Genomic DNA, 18697 nt, shown 5'->3' with positions numbered 1-18697 from the left:
AAGTTTGTTGTCCCAACTGCATAGGATGTGCTTGGTCACATCCAGGCAGGAGAAGCGCAGGCAGGAAGGAAGTCAGGATGTATGCTTGCCCCAGTGAACCAAGGTGGAAAGTAAGGAGCTTCGTGAGCCTGGCCTAACAGGCACCTGAAGGATGGAATTCATCACCATTTCTGTGAGAATCCCACATATGGACTTGGCCAGTGTCCATCTTCCTGGCCAGTATTTAATAAAGCTTACTTCATTTGGACAACCATGGATTCTGTCTTCCTCATCACAATTTTCAGGTTTAACATTCACCAGACTACTTCCCATGAAGCAAGCATTAAATATATAAGAAATTGAATATATGAAATCCAGCTTTCAACAGCCATTACTTCCACAGTTAGTTGCTGACTGAACTGTTTCTTCTCCTAAACTTACACTAAACATTAAAATATGTTTTGGAAACTAAAGAAACAGAAATTCTGTCTGTCTCTGTCTCTCTCAAGTAGGGATAACAATTGTAAAAATCAGGCTGGGTGTGGCACACAGTTTTAGTCACAGCACTCACTCAGATGCAGACAGGTGCATCTCTGGGAGTTCCAGACCAATCAGAGCTACAAGGTGAGATCCTAAGTGTTGTGTCTCTGTGTGTGTGTGTGTATAATTTTACATTGTAAAAACTTGCAGTATACTCCAATGCTACCCTAAATAAGTCTTTAACTTAAAAAGAAAAGGAGGAGTCTGGAGAGATGGATATTTGTTCCCACTGTGTTAATAACACCTATTATGTCTCTAGTTGTGGTGTGTCTCAGCTTTAGCATAGGCATTTATCCAAGAGTTCTCTGCTTGAATATTGTAAACAAAATTAAATAAAGTCAACCATAAGTTAAGAGGTGGAACAAGCAACCAATTGACAGAGAGTAAACATAGGATTATTAAGAAAAAAAACAAAAAACAAAACAATGTCTGGGACACTGGCTGAGGAGGAAGGTCAGCTGGGTGCTTTCTCTGCTTCTCTGAGCTAGCAAGCTTTTACCACAGATTCTGGCTCCCGGGTTTTCATTGGTAAAACCAAATGATTTAGATTTTGTTTAAAAAACAAAAAACAAAAAACACAGATGGCTCAGAGGTTAAAAGCACTACCTGCTCTTCCAGAGGACCCTGGATCAATTCCCAGAACACACATGGCAGCTCACAACCATCTGCAACTCCAGTTCTGGGGGATCCGACACCCTCACACGGACATACACAAAGGCAATACACCAATACACATAAACTAAATTAATTTAAAAAATAATTCATCCCCTAATGGTTTTCTCCTTTACTTTTTTTGAAGGGGGGTAATAAAAGTATAACTAAATAAAAATACTTTCTGGGGAAGCTTTTTTATTTTTTACCTAAAACTTTTTTTTTGAGACAGGGTTTCTCTGTGTAGCCCTGGCTGTCCTAGAACTCAGTCTGTAGACCAGTCTGGCCTAGAACTCAGAAATCCGCCTGCCTCTGCCTCCCGAGTGCTGGGATTAAAGGCGTGCGCCACCACGCCCGGCTCACCTAAAACATTTTTTTATACAACATATTTTGATCATATTCTTTCCCCTCCCCCAACACCTCACCGACACTCCCTGCCCTCTAACTTCATATTCTTTGTAAAAACAACAACAAAAAAGTAGAATAAAACCTTCCATTTCTAAAGCAGCACCACAAAAATCTTGATACCTTAGTAGAGTTAAAACTCTATACTACAATGCCGACTTCTGAGATTAATTTTACCATCTATAAATCACAGGTTTCCCGGTTATCAATAAGATCTCTAGCTGCTGGGTGTGGTGGCGCACGTCTTTAATCCCAGCACTCTGGAGGCAGAAGCAGGCGGATTTTTGAGTTCTAGGCCAGCCAGGTCTACAAAGTGAGTTCCAGGACAGCCAGGGCTATACAGAGAAACCCTGTCTCGAAAACACCAAAAAAAAAAAAAAAAAAAAAAAAAAAAAAAGATCTCTAGGGTCTCACGTTCCCCTGCTGGGTTCCTGTAATCACCATGACAATGGACTAAACAACTCGTGTAAATATTAGTTGTTAACCTAACTACTGTGTTCCAAACCAGAGGGTGGAGGGGGCGGGAGCGGGGGCGGGAGCGGGAGGGGGGGGGGATACGAGAGGGAGGGGAGTCAGCAAAGGTGGAGTGTTACTTTCACTTTTTTGCAATGTTTGCCACTTACTATTTTAGGGCTTGCTTGACTATTTATTTAGCGGTGATGTTGTCAATTTATCACGTAATGGCTGTTGAGTCACAAGATCCGACTTTAAGTCATTCGGCTGGGTTAGCAACAATTCAAAAGGTCTTGCAGTTTAACGTGAAACATTAGTTTTTCGGGTCCCCTGAGGCCTCTCGGGTACCCGGCCGGTCTGGGCGGCCCGACAAGTCCCGGCTGGGTTTTCTTTAAAGTGATTAAAGTGCGTGTTCCTTAAGCAAGGCTCTAGCGAGACCCGGGCCGCTAGGGCCCAGTCTGACCTGGAGGCTGCGCTCCGCCTGGCGGAGGAGGAGGCAAAATGGAGGCGGCCAGAGCTGGGGCAGGGGTTGGGCCGGGCTGGGCGGGGTTTCGGCACCGCCGCAGAGGATCCCGCCAGGTTCTAGCCGCAGCTCCCGTCCTCCGCGAGGCCGCCCTCCGGGTTACCCACAGCCCAGACCGCGGCCCTCGCCCTCACGGGGAGGAGAGGTGTCAGGGACAAGGACGCCATTATGAACCTCCCCGGCGGGGGCCACAGCAGCCCGCGCAGACCTCTCGAGGGGACGGGAGGGCGGACGGTGGGGACGCGGGCTGGCGCCGCTTTTCAGCCCACTGTCTGCACGCCGAGGGGCTCAAGATGACCGGGCAGCGCTTCCTCAGGCGCAGAGGTGACGTCGTGGCACCCCAGGCAGGGTCCTACCTGTCCCTTCCGCGTCCTTTTCCTCCGCCATCTTGGTGCGGAGCCGGTCGCCTGGGAGACACCCAGCACGAACCCTGCGGGACGCGCGCGGGACTCCGCGGGCGGAGGAAGCCCCTGGACGCACGGTGGCCCCCCGATCCCCGCCCCCAGCAGAACCGAGGCCCGCGTTCTTTGGGCCTAGGGGCGTCATTTATTAATAAGGCTCCGGAACCCGCCTGGGCCTGATTGTGACTGTCAAGGACGTAGCACGCCTTGTTTATTTCTTTATTCCTTTCTTTAATTACTTATTTTATTCAGCTTTTTTTTTTCCCGCCGTCTCAGGTGCGCCCCAGAACCGGGCGCAGACCTGGCGGCCCCTGGCGCGTTACACGGTCCCTCCCCGAAAAGCGTCCGCCCACCCCAACCCCACCCGAACCCCACCCGAACCAGGCCTTGTGGCTCTGTGGCGTCACCCTCTCTCCTGAGCGGAGCCACTCTGCCAGTCAGGGAACTGGAGCGAAAACGGACGTGGGCCGGGTGGAGGAGGAAGCCCAGCCTTTCCCCGGGATCGCAGACAGAGAGAGGACTTGCTGTAGAAAAACATGTGCAAAATAGGCGCAAACACTGCGTCGCCAAGGCTGCAATTTCTGATACAAAATAGTGTTCTCATAGCAACAAATAAATTGACGGTCTGTTCTCAGGGTTACACACATTTTGTATGTTGATAGTGCAATTTGGCATGACCTTCCGATGAGAATTTTGAGTCCTGAGAAACTTGGCAATCGCGTGTTTTGTTATTTGATGGATAAGCTCAGAATACTAAGATTCTTCCTTAAATGAAAAACAAAACAAACAAACAAACAAAAAAACAACAGTTTTGAAATGTCTAACAATGTGACTCAAATGAATATCTAGTTTTAATCTTTAATGATAATTTCATGGTATATGTGTACTTATTTAAATATTTTTGTAAAAGTAAATGTTGAGGCCTTTGTTTTGTCTTGATTTTTCATTAATATAGTTATTCACTTTACATCTCAGTATTTTATTTTTTATTATTAGTTTTTATTCATTGAAGTTCTGTAATCTCAGTGAATGAACCCTCAAAGCAGGCCAAGTGTATTCTTCATTAAAATATTTTTTCTATAGACAATAACGATTTGATGAAGTGTCTAACTACAATTTGAATAATCAGAAAATGGTGCATATCAAGCAAATTTCCCCAGCACTCGGGAGGCAGAAGCAGGCAGATTTCTGAGTTTGAGGCCAGCCTGGTCTACAGACTGAGTTCCAGGACAGCCAGGGCTTCACAGAGAAACCCTGTCTCAAAAAAAAACAAACAAAAAGAAAAAGAAAGGAAGGAAGGAAGGAAGGAAGGAAGGAAGGAAGGAAGGAAGGAAGGAAGGAAAGACTTCCAAGATGAACTCAAGCATACACAGTAAATTTATCACCCCAAAATATAGAAGAGTAATTTATATTAATATTTTATTTATTTTATATTAATATTTACATTCTGTGTGTTCCCCTTACTCTCCCTGAAGATGAAGGACTTTGTAGCAAGTGTGGGAAGGAAGAGAACTGTCCCTTCCTGATGGAAGGTGACCCTGAGCGTTGCCTGCCCCTTATCTTTACCTACTCTTCGATGGTCCCATAGGCAAAGTTTTCAAAATGGTTATAGTGCTTTTATTTTATTTACTTGTTTCTACCACATACATTTCCAGCCAGTAACATTGTTCTATACATTGGGACATTCTGACTGGAATTGTGTGTGAGAGAGGTGTGTGTGTGTGTGTGTGTGTGTGTGTGTGTGTCCACACACGCCTGGGCCTGTAGCTTGTAGTTTGTGTCTTTGCTTTAGTGTTTTGTATGAGGAAGGATTCTCTTTAGGTGCTCAGACTGGTCTTAAATTCCTGGGCTCAAATGATGCTTCTGTTCAGCCTTCATGAGAATCTAGAACTTAAGGTGCACACACTGACATCTAATCTGAAATACTATAGGTCTTAAAAATGAAAACAAACTAGTGTTCTTAATGATTTCTCCAAGCTGCTCAGATTCAATGAACTTACTGTAAGACAGATTTTCCTCTTGCATTGTATTTTTGTATCAATAAAAGTATTGGCAGCACATGGTAAAAAAAATGGAATCCTTACATAAGCATTTGTTCATAGACCTAGTTAACATTTAAAAGTTAAGCAAACTTCTCTGTAACTCCCCTCCCAATGTTTTGTACATTCTACTAAACTAATAAAGTATTTCATTTTAGTTATTCTAAATCATATTAGTTTGTACTCCTTTGAGTTCTTCTTGAAAATTTAAAACAATACCATCCAATCAGGTGCGGAAGTCGGGAGATGGAGGCAGGAGGATCAGGAGTTCAAGGTCACCCTCATACAGCAGTGAGTTCAAGGTCAGCATGAGGATGGGGATTTTACTCAACTGTAAAAGGTACATGCTTACCATTCACAAAACCCTAGGTCCAACCCCCAGCACCAGTAAAAAGAAACTACAACCGAAAGGCTTGGACCTTAGGGAGTTAATACACTGTTGACCTAGGTTTAGCATTCACACCTGTAGTCACAGCAATGGGAGGCTGGGGTGAAGATTTCTGAAAGTTCAAGGTCAGCCTGCACAATATTCTAAGACCCTATAACAAAAAGCCAAATTAAAAAAAAAAAATACTGCTAGGGCAGGTAGTAAAAAAGAAAGAAAGACCAGGCAGTGGTGGCGCACGCCTTTAATCCCAGCACTTGGGAGGCAGAGGCAGGCAGATTTTTTAGTTCAAGGCCAGCCTTGAACTACAGAGTGAGTTCCAGGACAGCCAAGGCTACACAGAGAAACCCTGTCTCAAAAAAACAAACAAACAAACAAACAAAAAAAAAAACTACTCCCTCTCCAACTTTGAAGACAAGAGACATCTTACCCCTATTTACAGTACCTAGCCTCACTGAAGCATATTTTAGTTACTTAATATAATTTTCTAACTTGGTTAATGTATGCTTAATTTTTTTCAAATCTACTTTTAATATGGATTCTTAAATACTTTAACCTCCCTTCTAGCCCACCACCCATCAGAGGTAGTGGGAAAGAAAGGTTATTAGGATACGGGGGAAGTGGACCTAAACAGAATGGTTCTTTGGAGCAACTCCCAGCTGCGTTGTCAGGAGATCAGCAGTTCAGTTCTCAGGAATCAGCAGTGGCAGCCAGATCCACTCGCAAACACTTCACAGATACACCAGCAGTAAACCAGCAGTGATGGCACCGCCTAGCAGACATAGCCAGGCCTCCTCCAATTTGGCAATGGGAGTGACCAGGACCAACAGGGACGCTAGGAGAAGTTTTCTGCCGTACCTCTCACAATGAAGTGAAGATCAGCAAAGACTTGAGACCAACAATGCATTGGTTTGAACAGCAATGGTCCCCGTAGGCTCGTATACTTGAGTGTTTGGCCATTAGGGAGTGGTTGCTAGATGACAGGCATTAGAAGGATGACCTTGTTGAAGGAAGTGTATCACTGGGGGTCTGCTTTAGGGTTTCAAATGCTCAACAAGGCTCAGTGTCTCTCTTTTCCTGTTGCCTGCCAATCTGGATGTAGAACTCTCAGCTACCTCTCCAGTACCATGTCTGCCTTCAGGCAACCATGTTTCCCGCCATGAAGATAATGGACTAAACCTCTGAACCTGTAAGCCAGCCCCAATTAAATGTTTTCCTTTGAAATAGTTACTGTAGTCGTGGTGTCTCTTCACAGCAGTAAAACGTCAACTACAGTAGAAACCTTTGAAAAGTTCTAATAAGTTTGCTAGGAAATTCACCGTTTTAAGTGGATTTCATATATGAAGGAACATGGGAAGATCAAACCCCATCTTCCTCTTGAGATTCATCTTTCACTCAAAAGCGTCTATTCCCCCAGTGTTTCGAAAACACACAGGGGATGGACTAACCACAGTGCTCATCAATGCTACAACCTGCTGCCTATATGCCAGGCGTGCGACCCATCTCATCACGGCTATGGCATGCAGTCTATCTTATTTAATACAGCTTGACATCTTTCATCTGGCCCTTCTTGGTTCCTACTTTGCCATAATCCAGCCTCACTAAGCAGATGTGACCTTCACACAAAGGACAATGAGAAAAGGGCACCTAGTACCCTGATCTAATCCCAGCTTCCTCATTGTGGGCACTAATCCCTTCCTTGGATGAGTAATACCAAGAATGTTCACACCACCCCTACAAATAGTCAGTATCCTGATTCTGTGATCTCAAAGGCAAAGTCGTATCAGATGATGTCAGAGAAGGCTAGGGGTATCACTCAGGAGTATATATTCCAAATGCTAAACATGCCAAAATGCTGGGTTTGCACCCAGAACCACATAATCAAGTCAGCACAATAAGGATTGGATTCCTGGTGGAGCTATATGTTAAAAGTAGCTCTTTCCAGGCTGGAGATGTAGCAAAGCTGGTAGACTGCCCCTGTAGCATGGACAAAGCTCTGAATTCAATCCCTAGGGTCTCATAATGCAGGTGCGGTAGTGTCTGAGCACTAGGGAGGTAAAGGCAGGGCAGTGAGGAGTTCACCGCCATCATTCCTGAAATTCAAGGCCAGCCTGAGCTATAGGAGACCCTGTCAAGATTCCTAAGGAAGTTATGTGAAATATTTCATATACAATGTCTTTCAGTCTTTATGAGGTTGCTCACACTCCTGTTTTACAGGTGAAATGATTTTTATCTTTTAGCCAGGCAGTGGTGGCACATACTTTTAACCCTAGCCCTCCCGAGGCAGAGACAGAATCTCTGAGTTTGAGGCTGGCCTGGTCTAGAGAGAGAGTGGCCAGGATAGCCAGGACTACACAGGGAAATCCTGTCTTGGGGGTGGGAGTGGGGAAGATATCTTTATATAGATGGTATGCTATGGTATTGTAGATAGCGATGTGTCTGGAATGAATTACAGCTCATCTGGACTCCTCTTTTTTATGTGTGCCATTGGGAGATGCAGCAACCAGAATACTTACAGAAGAACATTAAAGGCAAAAATTCTCCACAGAATTAGTCACCTCTCCTTGTGGGTTTTTTTTTTTTCTTTTTAAAAAATCTGCTTCAAACCATGAAGCAAAACATCTGGCAGAATCTCTCAGAAACACTGAAGGAAGCATACAGAGCCGTGCAATTTTTTTCTGTCTGGACAGACGATGATTTAACCAAAGGCCTGGCCAGACTGTGTCTTCTCTCTCCTCCCCACCTTGCTGCTGACTGACATCTCAGGCCTCTGTCATGAAGGAGAACCAAAAGTTATAGCCCTGGACAGGAATATTTTCAGAGACAGGAATCTAGTATAGCTGTCCCCCCCCCCCCCCGAGGGGCTCTGCCAGAGCATGACCAATACATACGTGGATGCTCGAAGTCAACCACTGGACTGAGCACGGAGGAGTTAGGGGAAGGACTGTGGGAGCTGAAGGGGTTTGCAACCCCATAGAAAGAACAACAGTATCAACCAACCAGACCCCCTACAGTGCCTAGGGACTAAACCACCAACCAAAGAGTACACATGGAGGGATCCCTGGCTCCAGCTGCATATGTAGCAGAGGATGGCCTTGTCCGACATAAATGGGAGGAGAAGCCCTTGGTCCTGGCAAGGCTAGGTGCCCCCAGTGCAGGGGAATGCCAAGGCGGGAAGGCAGGAGTGAGTGGGTAGATGGGGGAGCACCCCCATAGAGGCAGGGGTGGAGGGGTGGGGGGAGAATGAGATAGGGAGTTTGCGAAGGGGGAACTGGGAAGGGGGGTAACATTTGAAATGTAAATAAATAAAATAACCATAAATAAATAAATAAATAAATAAATAAATAAATAAATAAATAATCAATATCAGAGCCTGGAGTAGCATCATCGTTCTGAGACAGCGGGCACAGAAAGCCAGGCTATGGGCACCTTGAAAGCAAGCCTTGCAGAAACTATGGCCTCTAGGAACAGGAACGGCCCTAGCAGCCATGCTCCCAGCCTTTCTTCTCTTGTCAAAGCACTGTTCTTTCCACTTCTCTTTAAAACACAGCACTGACACAGAAAATGGCTGTTTAGTTCATTGCGTATGCAGCCCTAGCCCCTAAGCAACACTTGTCAAGGACTGTTGACTAAGACTCTGTCCTTTATGTGCTGAGAATGAGAACTCTCTAGTCTCCCAGAGCTGCTGCTCTGCTCTCACAGGTGAAGCCCAGAGAGAGATGGAGGAGGATGCTCCCAAGGAGTTCAACATCCATGGGAATCAGCTGCTCCTTTCCTCCCCAAGACTCACCCCGGATTCCCACTTCAATAAAGACATCAGGGCACTATGAAACAGTAACAATGGGTCAGAATGGCAAGGTGGATCAGAAGGCAAAGGCACAAGCTCCCAAGCCTGATGACCTAAATTCAATTCCCATAACTTAGGTAGCCGAAGAAAAGAAACAACTGCTGTAAGTTGTTCTCTGGCCTCTACAGGAGTGCCTCCTGCATACACACACACACACACACAATTAAAAAGTACTTAAAATTATTTTTATTTTCAATAGTAACAAGTCTGGGGTTGTGGCTTAGTGGTAAAGCACTTGCCTAGATGCTTTGCTTTTGATTCTCAGCACAACAATGAAGATGAAGAGGAGAAGGAGGAAGGGGAAGAGGGAGATGAATAAGAAGACCTCTGGGTGTGGTGTGGCATGGACAAGGGAGAGATGCCCCCTTGCCCCTTGAAGCCTCTAGCAGAGAGCTAACTCCAAGATCATGAAGGTAGGGTGCTGGCCCTACCCCCTCACTGGCTGCAGCACTCAGGAGAGGGGGCATGAGAACAGGAGAGCTGGCCCTGCCCCTGCAGCAGTGGATGAGTTAGCTGGGGCAGTGCTGGAGAGATGACCCTGGCGGTTTGGGTGCAGGTGAGCTGGTGAGCTGATCAACTCAGGTACCTCCTAGGCTCAGATCCAGGACTTTGTGTTGTCCAACCCCAGCATCTACTCCATGGATGATTTGCTGAAGCGTGTAAAAAGGCTGGTCCTGCTGGTCCAAAGTTGCAGGATCTCCATGACACAGGGCAACAATAGAAATCTGAGAGAAGTCCCAGTGAGCATCCAGTATAGTGTAGCAGAATCCAGAGGCTTTGAAATAGATCAATGCTTCATTGCAATGAACATTGGCAAGTAAAAATGAGTGGACAAAAGGGTATAGTGTGTAACACACTATGACACACTGTAGCTTCCATGATGAGATGGTGGTCTTTTGGTTGTTGTTGTTTCTTAATTTTTATTTATTTTTTATTTTCTTTTTAGGGAGAAGTTGCAAGGGCAGAGGAGTGTTAGAATTTCATTGCTGTGAAGAGACATCATGACCAAGGCAATTCTTACAAGGGACATCATTTAATTGGGACTCGCTTACAGGTTCAGAGGTTCAGTCCATTATCATCGAGGCAGGAGCTTGGCAGCATCCAGGCAAGCATGGTGTAGGAGCTGAGAGCTCTACATCTTGTTCCAAAGACAAACAGGAGAAGAGTGGCTTCCAGGGAAGTAGGATGAGAGTCTTAAAGACCACAGCCATATTGACACACTTCCTCCAACAAGGCCACACCTCCTAATAGTGCCACTCCCTGAGCCAAGCATATACAAACCATCGTAAGGGTGGATATGAATGGATGAGGAGATGAGTGAGATTGGGATATATGATGTGAAAGTCAGCAAGAATCAATAAAGAAGGAGGAGGAAGAAGAGGAGGAGGAGGAGAAGGAGGAGGAGGAGAAAAAGGAGGAAGAGGAGGAGGAGGAGATGACAACACCACCACCTCTGGGCTTGAGAGATGGCTCACCACTTAAGAGCCCTTATAGCTCTTCCAAAGGACCTGAATTTGATCTCCAAAAGCCACATCAGGCAGCTTACAACTACCTGTAACTCCAGCTCCAAGTGATCAGATGCCCTCTTTTAGCTTCTGTCCGTACCTGTGCACACCTGGAGCACTCGAATGCACGCACGCACGCATGCACGCAGGCACGCATGCACGCAGGCACACACACACACACACACACACACACACACACACACACATACAAATGAAATACATTTTCTGTTTAAAAAGTATAGTAGTTAGCAGACCTTAAAAATGAAGGGTAGTGGCTGGTCCAAAATTGGAATAAATGTTTATGATTGGCTACACAACGGCTTCCCCCTCTAATGTGAAAGTGTTAAGTAAACCCACACTGCTAATTGACTATGTATTGTTTTGTTGATTGCACCTCTTTGGTGTGTGTGTGGGGGGGGGGGATAGAATGGCTTTTGTGGCGGTTTGAATGTGCTTGGCCCATAGGGAGTGGTACTGCTAGGAGGTGTGGCCTTGTTGGAGGAAGTGTGTCACTGGAGGAGTGGGCTTTGAAGCCCCACCCAGTGCAGAAGAGACAGTCCTCTCCTGACTTCAGTTGGATCAAGATGTAGAACTCCCTGCTCCTCTCTTGCCACTCCTGCCTGGATGCTGCGATGATAACAACGAACTGAACTTCTGCTCCTGTAAGCCAGCCTCAATTAAATGTTGTCCTTTATAAGAGTTGCCTTGATCATGGTGTCTTTTTACAGCAATCGGAACCCTAACTAAGACGGCTCATATATTTGAATGGCTGGTCCCTATTTAGTGGTACTGTTTAGGAAGAATTAGGAGGTGTGGCCTGGTTGGAGGAGATGTGTGACTCAAGGTGAGGTTTGAGGTTTAAAAACCCAGGCCATGCCCAGTCTCTTGATCTCTGCCTTCAACCTGTGGATCAGATATAAGCTCTGAGATACTGCTCCAACAGTATGCCTGCTGCCTGCCTACTGCCATGTTCTATGACCACCATGATAGTCATGAACTCAGCCTCTGAAACTGTAATTAAAACCCCAATTAAATGCTTCCTTCCATAAGCCTTGGTCATGGTGTCTTTGATAGTAATAGATCATGTTAACTAAGACAAGCCCCAAACGGGGATCTTTAAAATAAAGTTTTATTTATGTTGACATTTGTATTGAGAGATAGCGAACACTCCAAGGAAAACTAAAAAATGTGTCTCTTGGGGCAAAGGGATCTAAGGGTGGATCCCAATACACTGCTCACCGGCTACATCACTTTGCTTTGGTTTTATTTGCTTGCTTGTTGGTTCCACAATACTAGGAATCAAACCCAGAGCCCGGAGACTCCTCGGCAAGTGAGCTGTGACCCTGAGTGATGCCCCTAGCCCAGCTATAAAGATTTGGATATATAACTTTTTCTTTTTTTTTTTTCTTTTTTTTTTTTCGAGACAGGGTTTCTCTGTATAGCCCTGGCTGTCCTGGAACTCACTTTGTAGACCAGGCTGGCCTCGAACTCAGAAATCCGCCTGCCTCTGCCTTCCCAGTGCTGGGATTAAAGGCGTGCGCCACCACGCCCGGCTATATAACTTTTTCTAACCTATAACCTCAGTTTCAAATATGGATGCAGTCTACAGCTCCCCCTTTACATGTAGCTGGGTTTAATGTCTTTGGACTCTGTCCACATGACCCTCACATGACTCCAGGGCCAGGAATACTAATGTCTGGAGCACGTGTAGTGTTCTGGGAACCGTGCCAGCATTTCACATGGATGGCCTTGCTTCATCATAGCAAGTATTATAAGGCATTCCTCATATTAAGGTGACTCCTAAGTTACAGGTGAGGAAACCAGGAGAGAGAACACAAGGGGCTTCTCCAAGAAGAAAAGCATCTCTGTTTACCACTCAGGCCCTAGATCCTTTCCTGAAATTCTGCTCAAAATCTCAATCTGGAATTCTCTTCTCCCACACAAAGCCCCCACCCTCATATTTCAAGCCTAGGAACTTAGCCTGCTACCCTCTCAAGGAGAGGGCATTATTCATTCCACAAGGTAAAGAGAGATGCTCTGAAGGGACTGGATATTGCAGCTTTCCTAACTTCCACACTCCTTGCTGCCCTTAACTACAGCTAAGTACCTATTTGCTAACATTTGGAGGCATTGAAACTGCGGGTCTACAGAAAGGAACTGGTATGATAAGACTTGCAGGCATTATCAAAGTTCTGGAATCTTAGAAAATCTTCCCAGGCATGGCCTCTGACTCATAATGTTCTTAACTCTCTAAGATGGTAAGAAAGTGTCCTGGCATGTGTTTGTATAGCTCTTCTCCCTGCTAGCTCAGGATTGCTAGGACTACGATTAATTTCTCTACCCTAAGTTTGTGAAATAAATAATGATAGAGCATGAGACTCTTGAAGGACAAAGGGAAAATATTTTAGATAATGAAAAAATATAGGCATATACTGCACAGTGACAGAACCTATGATTACAGTGATCCTATAAGATTATAGTACAGTTTGTTATGGATTGGATATGAGGTATCCCCCCAAAGGCTTGTGTGTTAGAAGTTTGGTCACATCAGCAAGAAGTCTGACTAACACAGAGATGAACATTTGCTGTGTCCTAGCGATGAGTATGATGATAACATCATAATACTGGTGTAAATGAATCTACAGCATGCCAGCAGGGCAAAGGCATTACGAAACAATTATGTATAATGCATAATACTTGTTTATACTTGTCGAATATTTGATAATAACAAATACACAAACATCACTACTTTGTGTATTTACTGTTATTTTACAGTGAACTCCAACTTATAAAAAACAGTTTATGGTGAAACACTATGGGTTGTATTTTGAATGAGAAACGTCCTCTGTTGGCTCATGTATTTGAACACTTGCTCCCAGGTGATGGCGCTGTCTGGGAAGGTCATGGAACCTTTAGGAGGTGGAGCCATGAGGGAGGAAGTAGGGCACTGAGGGTGGGCTTTGGGAGATTATAGCCTGGCTCCACTTCTGCATATCTATATCTCCTGCGTGAGGACGAACACAAGATCATCAGCTTCCAGTTCTCACTGCTACGTCTCGTCTTGTCTGTTGCTATGCCTTTCCTGTCACTATAAGCTCTGTTCCTCTGGAACTGTAAGCTGCCTTTGGTCATGGTGTTTATCACAACAACAGAAAAGTACCTAATGCATGTCCTATCAATAGAAGCAGCGTCCATCTTGAGTTTACTCTCTCTCCTCTTCCTCCTTTGTCTTCTTCTCCACCACAGAAAAGCAAAACGCCAGTGTCATAATAAGGTCTGAGGAAGGCACATGCCACACAATAAAATGAAAGCCCAGTTGTCACACCTTAACAGATGTCTGGATTGTGACACAATGCCACGTGAAGGGATTGTGTCCCTGGCGTTAAGTAATGTGTCTGTAGCAATAGATAAGACACATATATGAGTAGTGTTTTATGGTCCTGGGGACAAATTTGAGTTCTACCCTGATGCATACTTCTGAGCCCCTTACTACTGATGCCCCAAAACAAATTTGTGTTGTTGGGGCTGTTTGGACACAAGGCTTCAGATAGTCCAGACTGGCCTTCAAATTGATATACAGCTGAAATTCCTTCTGCCTCCACTTCCCAAGTGCTGAGATTACAGGGATACCCCCACATACACTGATTTTTTTTTTTTTGATTTAAGTATAATAAACAACCTGGTACTAAAAATGGAATTTCTGTTAGACATTGTGGCACTGACTTGTAGTCCCAGGTGGTGATTGGGGGTGGGGGTGTAAGGGGGGTATAAAGGGCAAGAGGATCATAAATTAATTGGTTGTTTTTTGGTTTTTTGTTTGTTTTTTTGAGCCTGGGTCTCACTATGCATCCCAGGCTGGCCTGGAACCCAATCTGTTGATCAATCCAAGATCTGCCTGGGTCCACCTGCTGAGTGCTGGGTCTAGAAGTGTGTATGGCCACACTGGCAGGATTGTAAACTTGAGGGCAGCATTGTAATTTTGAGGGCAGCCTGGATCTCATGCTGAGACTGTCTCACACACAACAAGGAGATTTGTTACAGTGTTCTAGACTAGAGACAACCAACTATCACTTTTCAATTTAAACTTGAGCAGAAAAGTGACTTAGTGCAACACTTTACCTTGACTGTGGAAGCCCAACCCAGGATTATGGCCACTTAGCACAGAGGAATCAGTTGAGACTAAATAGAAAGCCTTTCCTAAATGATTTTAAATCCTATCCAGAATGAAGGATCATAAATACATTCTTTTAAATGATTTTTCTCTTAAAAAAAAAAAGATTGTGAACTCTTCCTTTGTGTTTCTTATTTTTATTTTTAAAAGAAATTTGTTTATTTATCTTAATACTTTTTTAAAGATTTATTTATTTTTATTTATATGAGTACACTGTAGCTGTCCTCAGACACACCAGAAGAGGGCATTAGATCCCATTAGAGATGGTTGTGAGCCACCATGTGGTTGCTGGGATTTGAACTTAGGACCTCTGGAAGAGTAGTCAGTGCTCTTAACCTCTGAGCCATCTCTCCAGCCCCAATGTTCCTTATTTTTAAAGAACTTTTTTAAACTTTATGTGTGTGAGTATTTTGCCTGCGTGTATGTATACACGCCGCATGTGTACAGTGCCTACAGAAGTCATAAGAAAGCTTTACATCTCCTTGAGTTGCCATATGGCTGCTGAGAGCCAAACCCAGGTCTTCTACAGGGCAACTAGCATTCATACTCACGAAGCCGTCTCTTCAACCCACGTCCCTTAATGTTAAATGAAATGATCTCAAGACATTCTTAAGACAGCTCTAGTTAATTAATTAATTTTTCTTGAGACAAAACTTCGCCATGTAGCTCTGGCAAACGTATACTTGCTACACAGCAGAGGGTGGCCTCGAACTTGCAGTAGTCTCCCTACGTTCGCTCCCAAATTTTGGCATTACAAGTATATACCACCAGATTTAATCTCATTTCTGTTGTTGTGATAAAATACCCAAGCAAAGCAACTTGAAGGAAGAAAAGGTTTATTCTGCTTACTGTGGATGCAGTGGAACACAGAGGAGAAGTCAAGGTGACAGGAACTGAGGCAGGAAGTCACAGCCACAGTCAAGAGTAGAAAGAAGAAATGCCCGTCTGCTCAGATCCCCTCTGTACTTCACACAGGGCTGTCGGTAGCTCTTTAATAAGTGTTCTTTGTTGTTTTCCTCTTAACCCAGCTAGCTCGCAAATAATTGAGAATGGACTATTGCATTCATAAACAGGTTTTAAGGGCACAACAATTAAGCAGTGTTACTGTATCTTAATCCTCTAAATTAATCCGGGTACTTCCCAGCCAAAAGCCCAGTGATACTTGCATTTTAGTACTGATCTGGCTCTCTGGGCTACAGGTGTTTTCTCAAGGTCTCCCTTGAACTCTCTCCCTATGGCTAAACCCCACATCTTCTCTCTCTCCTTCCTCCCTCCCCCTAGCTGGAAGTGTCTCTCCTGCCCAGTCACTGGCTAATCAGTTTCTATTGACAAAACAGAGAATAAATGGGGAGCAAGGCTTACACAACACTAAGACAGGAGATACTTGGCAAAAGGATTGCAACCAGATATAGGGGCACAGAAATCAGCATTTGAATGGTGCAGCCCTCAGGGAGTGGGTCTTCTCAGCTCAATTAAACAATCAAGTAAACCCCACAGATATACCCACAGGTGATGTACACCTACCGGAAGTGAGACTCTCTTCCCCCGAGGCTGTGCCAAGTTGACAAAACAAACTATCACAGGGCTCAGCCATTAAGAGCACTGACTTCTCTCCCAGAGGACTTGGGTTCAATTCACACAGCACCTACATGGCCGCTCACAACCCTGGCTGTAACTCCAGTTCCCCAGGATCAGATGCCCTCTTCTGTCCTCAGCCAACACCAGACACACAGATGATACACAGATATACACACATAGGCAAAACACTCATACACATAAAATAAAACTTTTTTTAAAAAATACATTCTGTAGCGGTAGTTGGCTAACCACTCTGTGCTCCCAATGGGTCACACGGGCATTCCTGCCCAAGAGCTCTCTGGATTCTTGAATAAAGGACACACACAGGCACACACACTAGTTAATTTTAAATATGCTTTGACTAGCTCAAAGGTTGAGTAGTCTAATCCTCTCTGTGGCTAGCACACATTTCCTTCCAGTACTCCTGGCTTAACACCCTCTAATTCTATATTTTCTCTTTGTTGCCTAGGCTCCTTCTGGGCAGCCCTTCCGGGAGCCACATTCCTTCTCACCTACTTTTCGGATGACTTGCCTTCTGCAGTGCTAAATCTGATCATCTCCCTCCAAATCATGATAATTCCCTTTCTTCCTTTCTTCCAGTTCCTAGCCTGTGCAAACCTCCAATTCCCTCCTCAGTCTACTTGCCCAACCATTGGCCATTGGCTCTTTATTACCTGACCAAAAACCAATTGGGGTCAAGGACCTTCCGCAGTTAGACACACAGCTTCCCAATTTTGGGTGCCGGATTACTTCAAAACATTAAAACCAATCCCCACAGAAAGTAAGACACCTAATTTACTACCTACTCAGTCATCTCAGGAAGTGAACGAAAGGAACACCATTTAAGCAACTGGTTCTGTGGTACATGATGCTGACATCTGAGACATGGCTATTCCAGCCAAAACTCCATGTGTGAGTTTTAAATGTTCCTGGCTGAGAGCTTCCTGTTTTGTAGCCATCCTCCCTTTCAAGTTACTTAACTTTCCTTATTGCTGTAACAAAATAGCTCTTGGATATTTCCTTAAAAAGGACAGATTTTCTTAAAGGCCCACCATGTCAGAGGGTTCAGTCAGTTCTGGTGGGGATGCCCTGGTAGAGCAGAGAAAGTGTTCACATCGCTGCACAGGGAGGCAGAAAAGGAACACTTGCTCTCTGCTGGCTTTCTCTTTCTCCCTACCTCAAGTATTCAACAGTACTTATAGCTCTCTTAATTTCAGAAAGTCATAAGAGCTAATACATGTGTTCCATCATATGTAACATACAGGAAGACTTTTACCATTCACAACTACACTAGTTAATCCCTGCCACTTAACAATCCAGAAAGCTGTGCCAAGAAGTAAGGTCCCACCTCCAAAGACCAAATGCAGGAAACCTGACTCCAAATTTTACACTATCAGCTACTCCACTCCCGTGTGTTTGTAACCCCGATTTTCTTAATTCCCTCAGGACTTTACAAGTACTTTTCCAATTCTTTTTTAGAGAAAATAATGTTCATGAATTTGTAAATCAATTTTGCCCTAGTCCTTCGGTAAGATTTTTTTTTCTTTTTAAATATGGAACGTTTCATAAATCGGCTTGTCAGCCTTGCACAGGGCCAAACTAACCTTCTCTGTTTTGTTCTAATTTTAGAATATGTGCTATCAAAGAGAGCACTCTAAGGAGGTTTTTTTTCTTATTCTTTTTATGGCACCCAACAAATTCATTCCTGTATTCTTAACGGAGAATGTTTTTTTTTTTTTTTTTTTTTTTTAATTTGAGACAGGGCCTTACTGTGTATCTCTGATGTCCTGGAACTCTTTGTGAAAGATCAGGTAGGCCTTCAATTCACTAAGATCTGCCTGCTACCCTCGGCTCAGAACAAATTTTTTTATATTGCTATTACTTTAAGTTATAATACACACCCATCTATCGTAATCAATCTCTCTCTCCCCTCCACCCCCACCCCACCCCCGGGGAAGGAGAGGGGAGGGTGTTTTAAGATAGGATCTCACTCGGTAGACCAAGCCCATCTTGGTCACAGCAATTCTCCCTCTATTTCCCCAGTGCTGGGATTTACAGCACATGGCATAGTACCCATACCTGGCTTTCCCACTGTCTTCCTGATGGCCACAGAATAAGATTCTGGTGGCTTTCTCCAGAAGTAATTGTGTCCATGGCTGAAGAACCCTAGAAAGAGAGAGAAAAAGAACCAAGTGTTCCAAACCACATTTGAAAGGGAAG

General features: G+C 44.4%; 1 protein-coding gene and 1 non-coding gene across 2 annotated transcripts in view; both read right to left on the bottom strand.

Moving 5' to 3' along the window:
- Positions 1 to 3019, bottom strand: part of Drc8 (dynein regulatory complex subunit 8) — a 79736-nt gene extending 76717 nt beyond the window's left edge. Inside the window, exon 1 of the mRNA XM_021160871.3 lies at positions 2908 to 3019. Coding sequence (XP_021016530.2) covers positions 2908 to 2938 — 31 coding nt within the window. The 5' untranslated portion in view covers positions 2939 to 3019. The remainder of the gene's footprint in view (positions 1 to 2907) is intronic.
- Positions 3020 to 18024: 15005 nt separating this feature from the next.
- On the bottom strand, positions 18025 to 18130 carry LOC115032376 (U6 spliceosomal RNA). Its single transcript, XR_003838055.1, has one exon. It is a non-coding gene; the product is annotated as a U6 spliceosomal RNA (small nuclear RNA).
- Between the last annotated feature and the right edge of the window lie 567 nt (positions 18131 to 18697).

This window comes from Mus caroli, unplaced genomic scaffold (genome assembly GCF_978045245.1).
Source record: "Mus caroli unplaced genomic scaffold, Mus_caroli_1 scaffold_1, whole genome shotgun sequence".
In the NCBI taxonomy this organism is placed as follows: Eukaryota; Metazoa; Chordata; class Mammalia; order Rodentia; family Muridae; genus Mus; species Mus caroli.
This window is presented reverse-complemented; position numbering and strand designations above follow the sequence as displayed.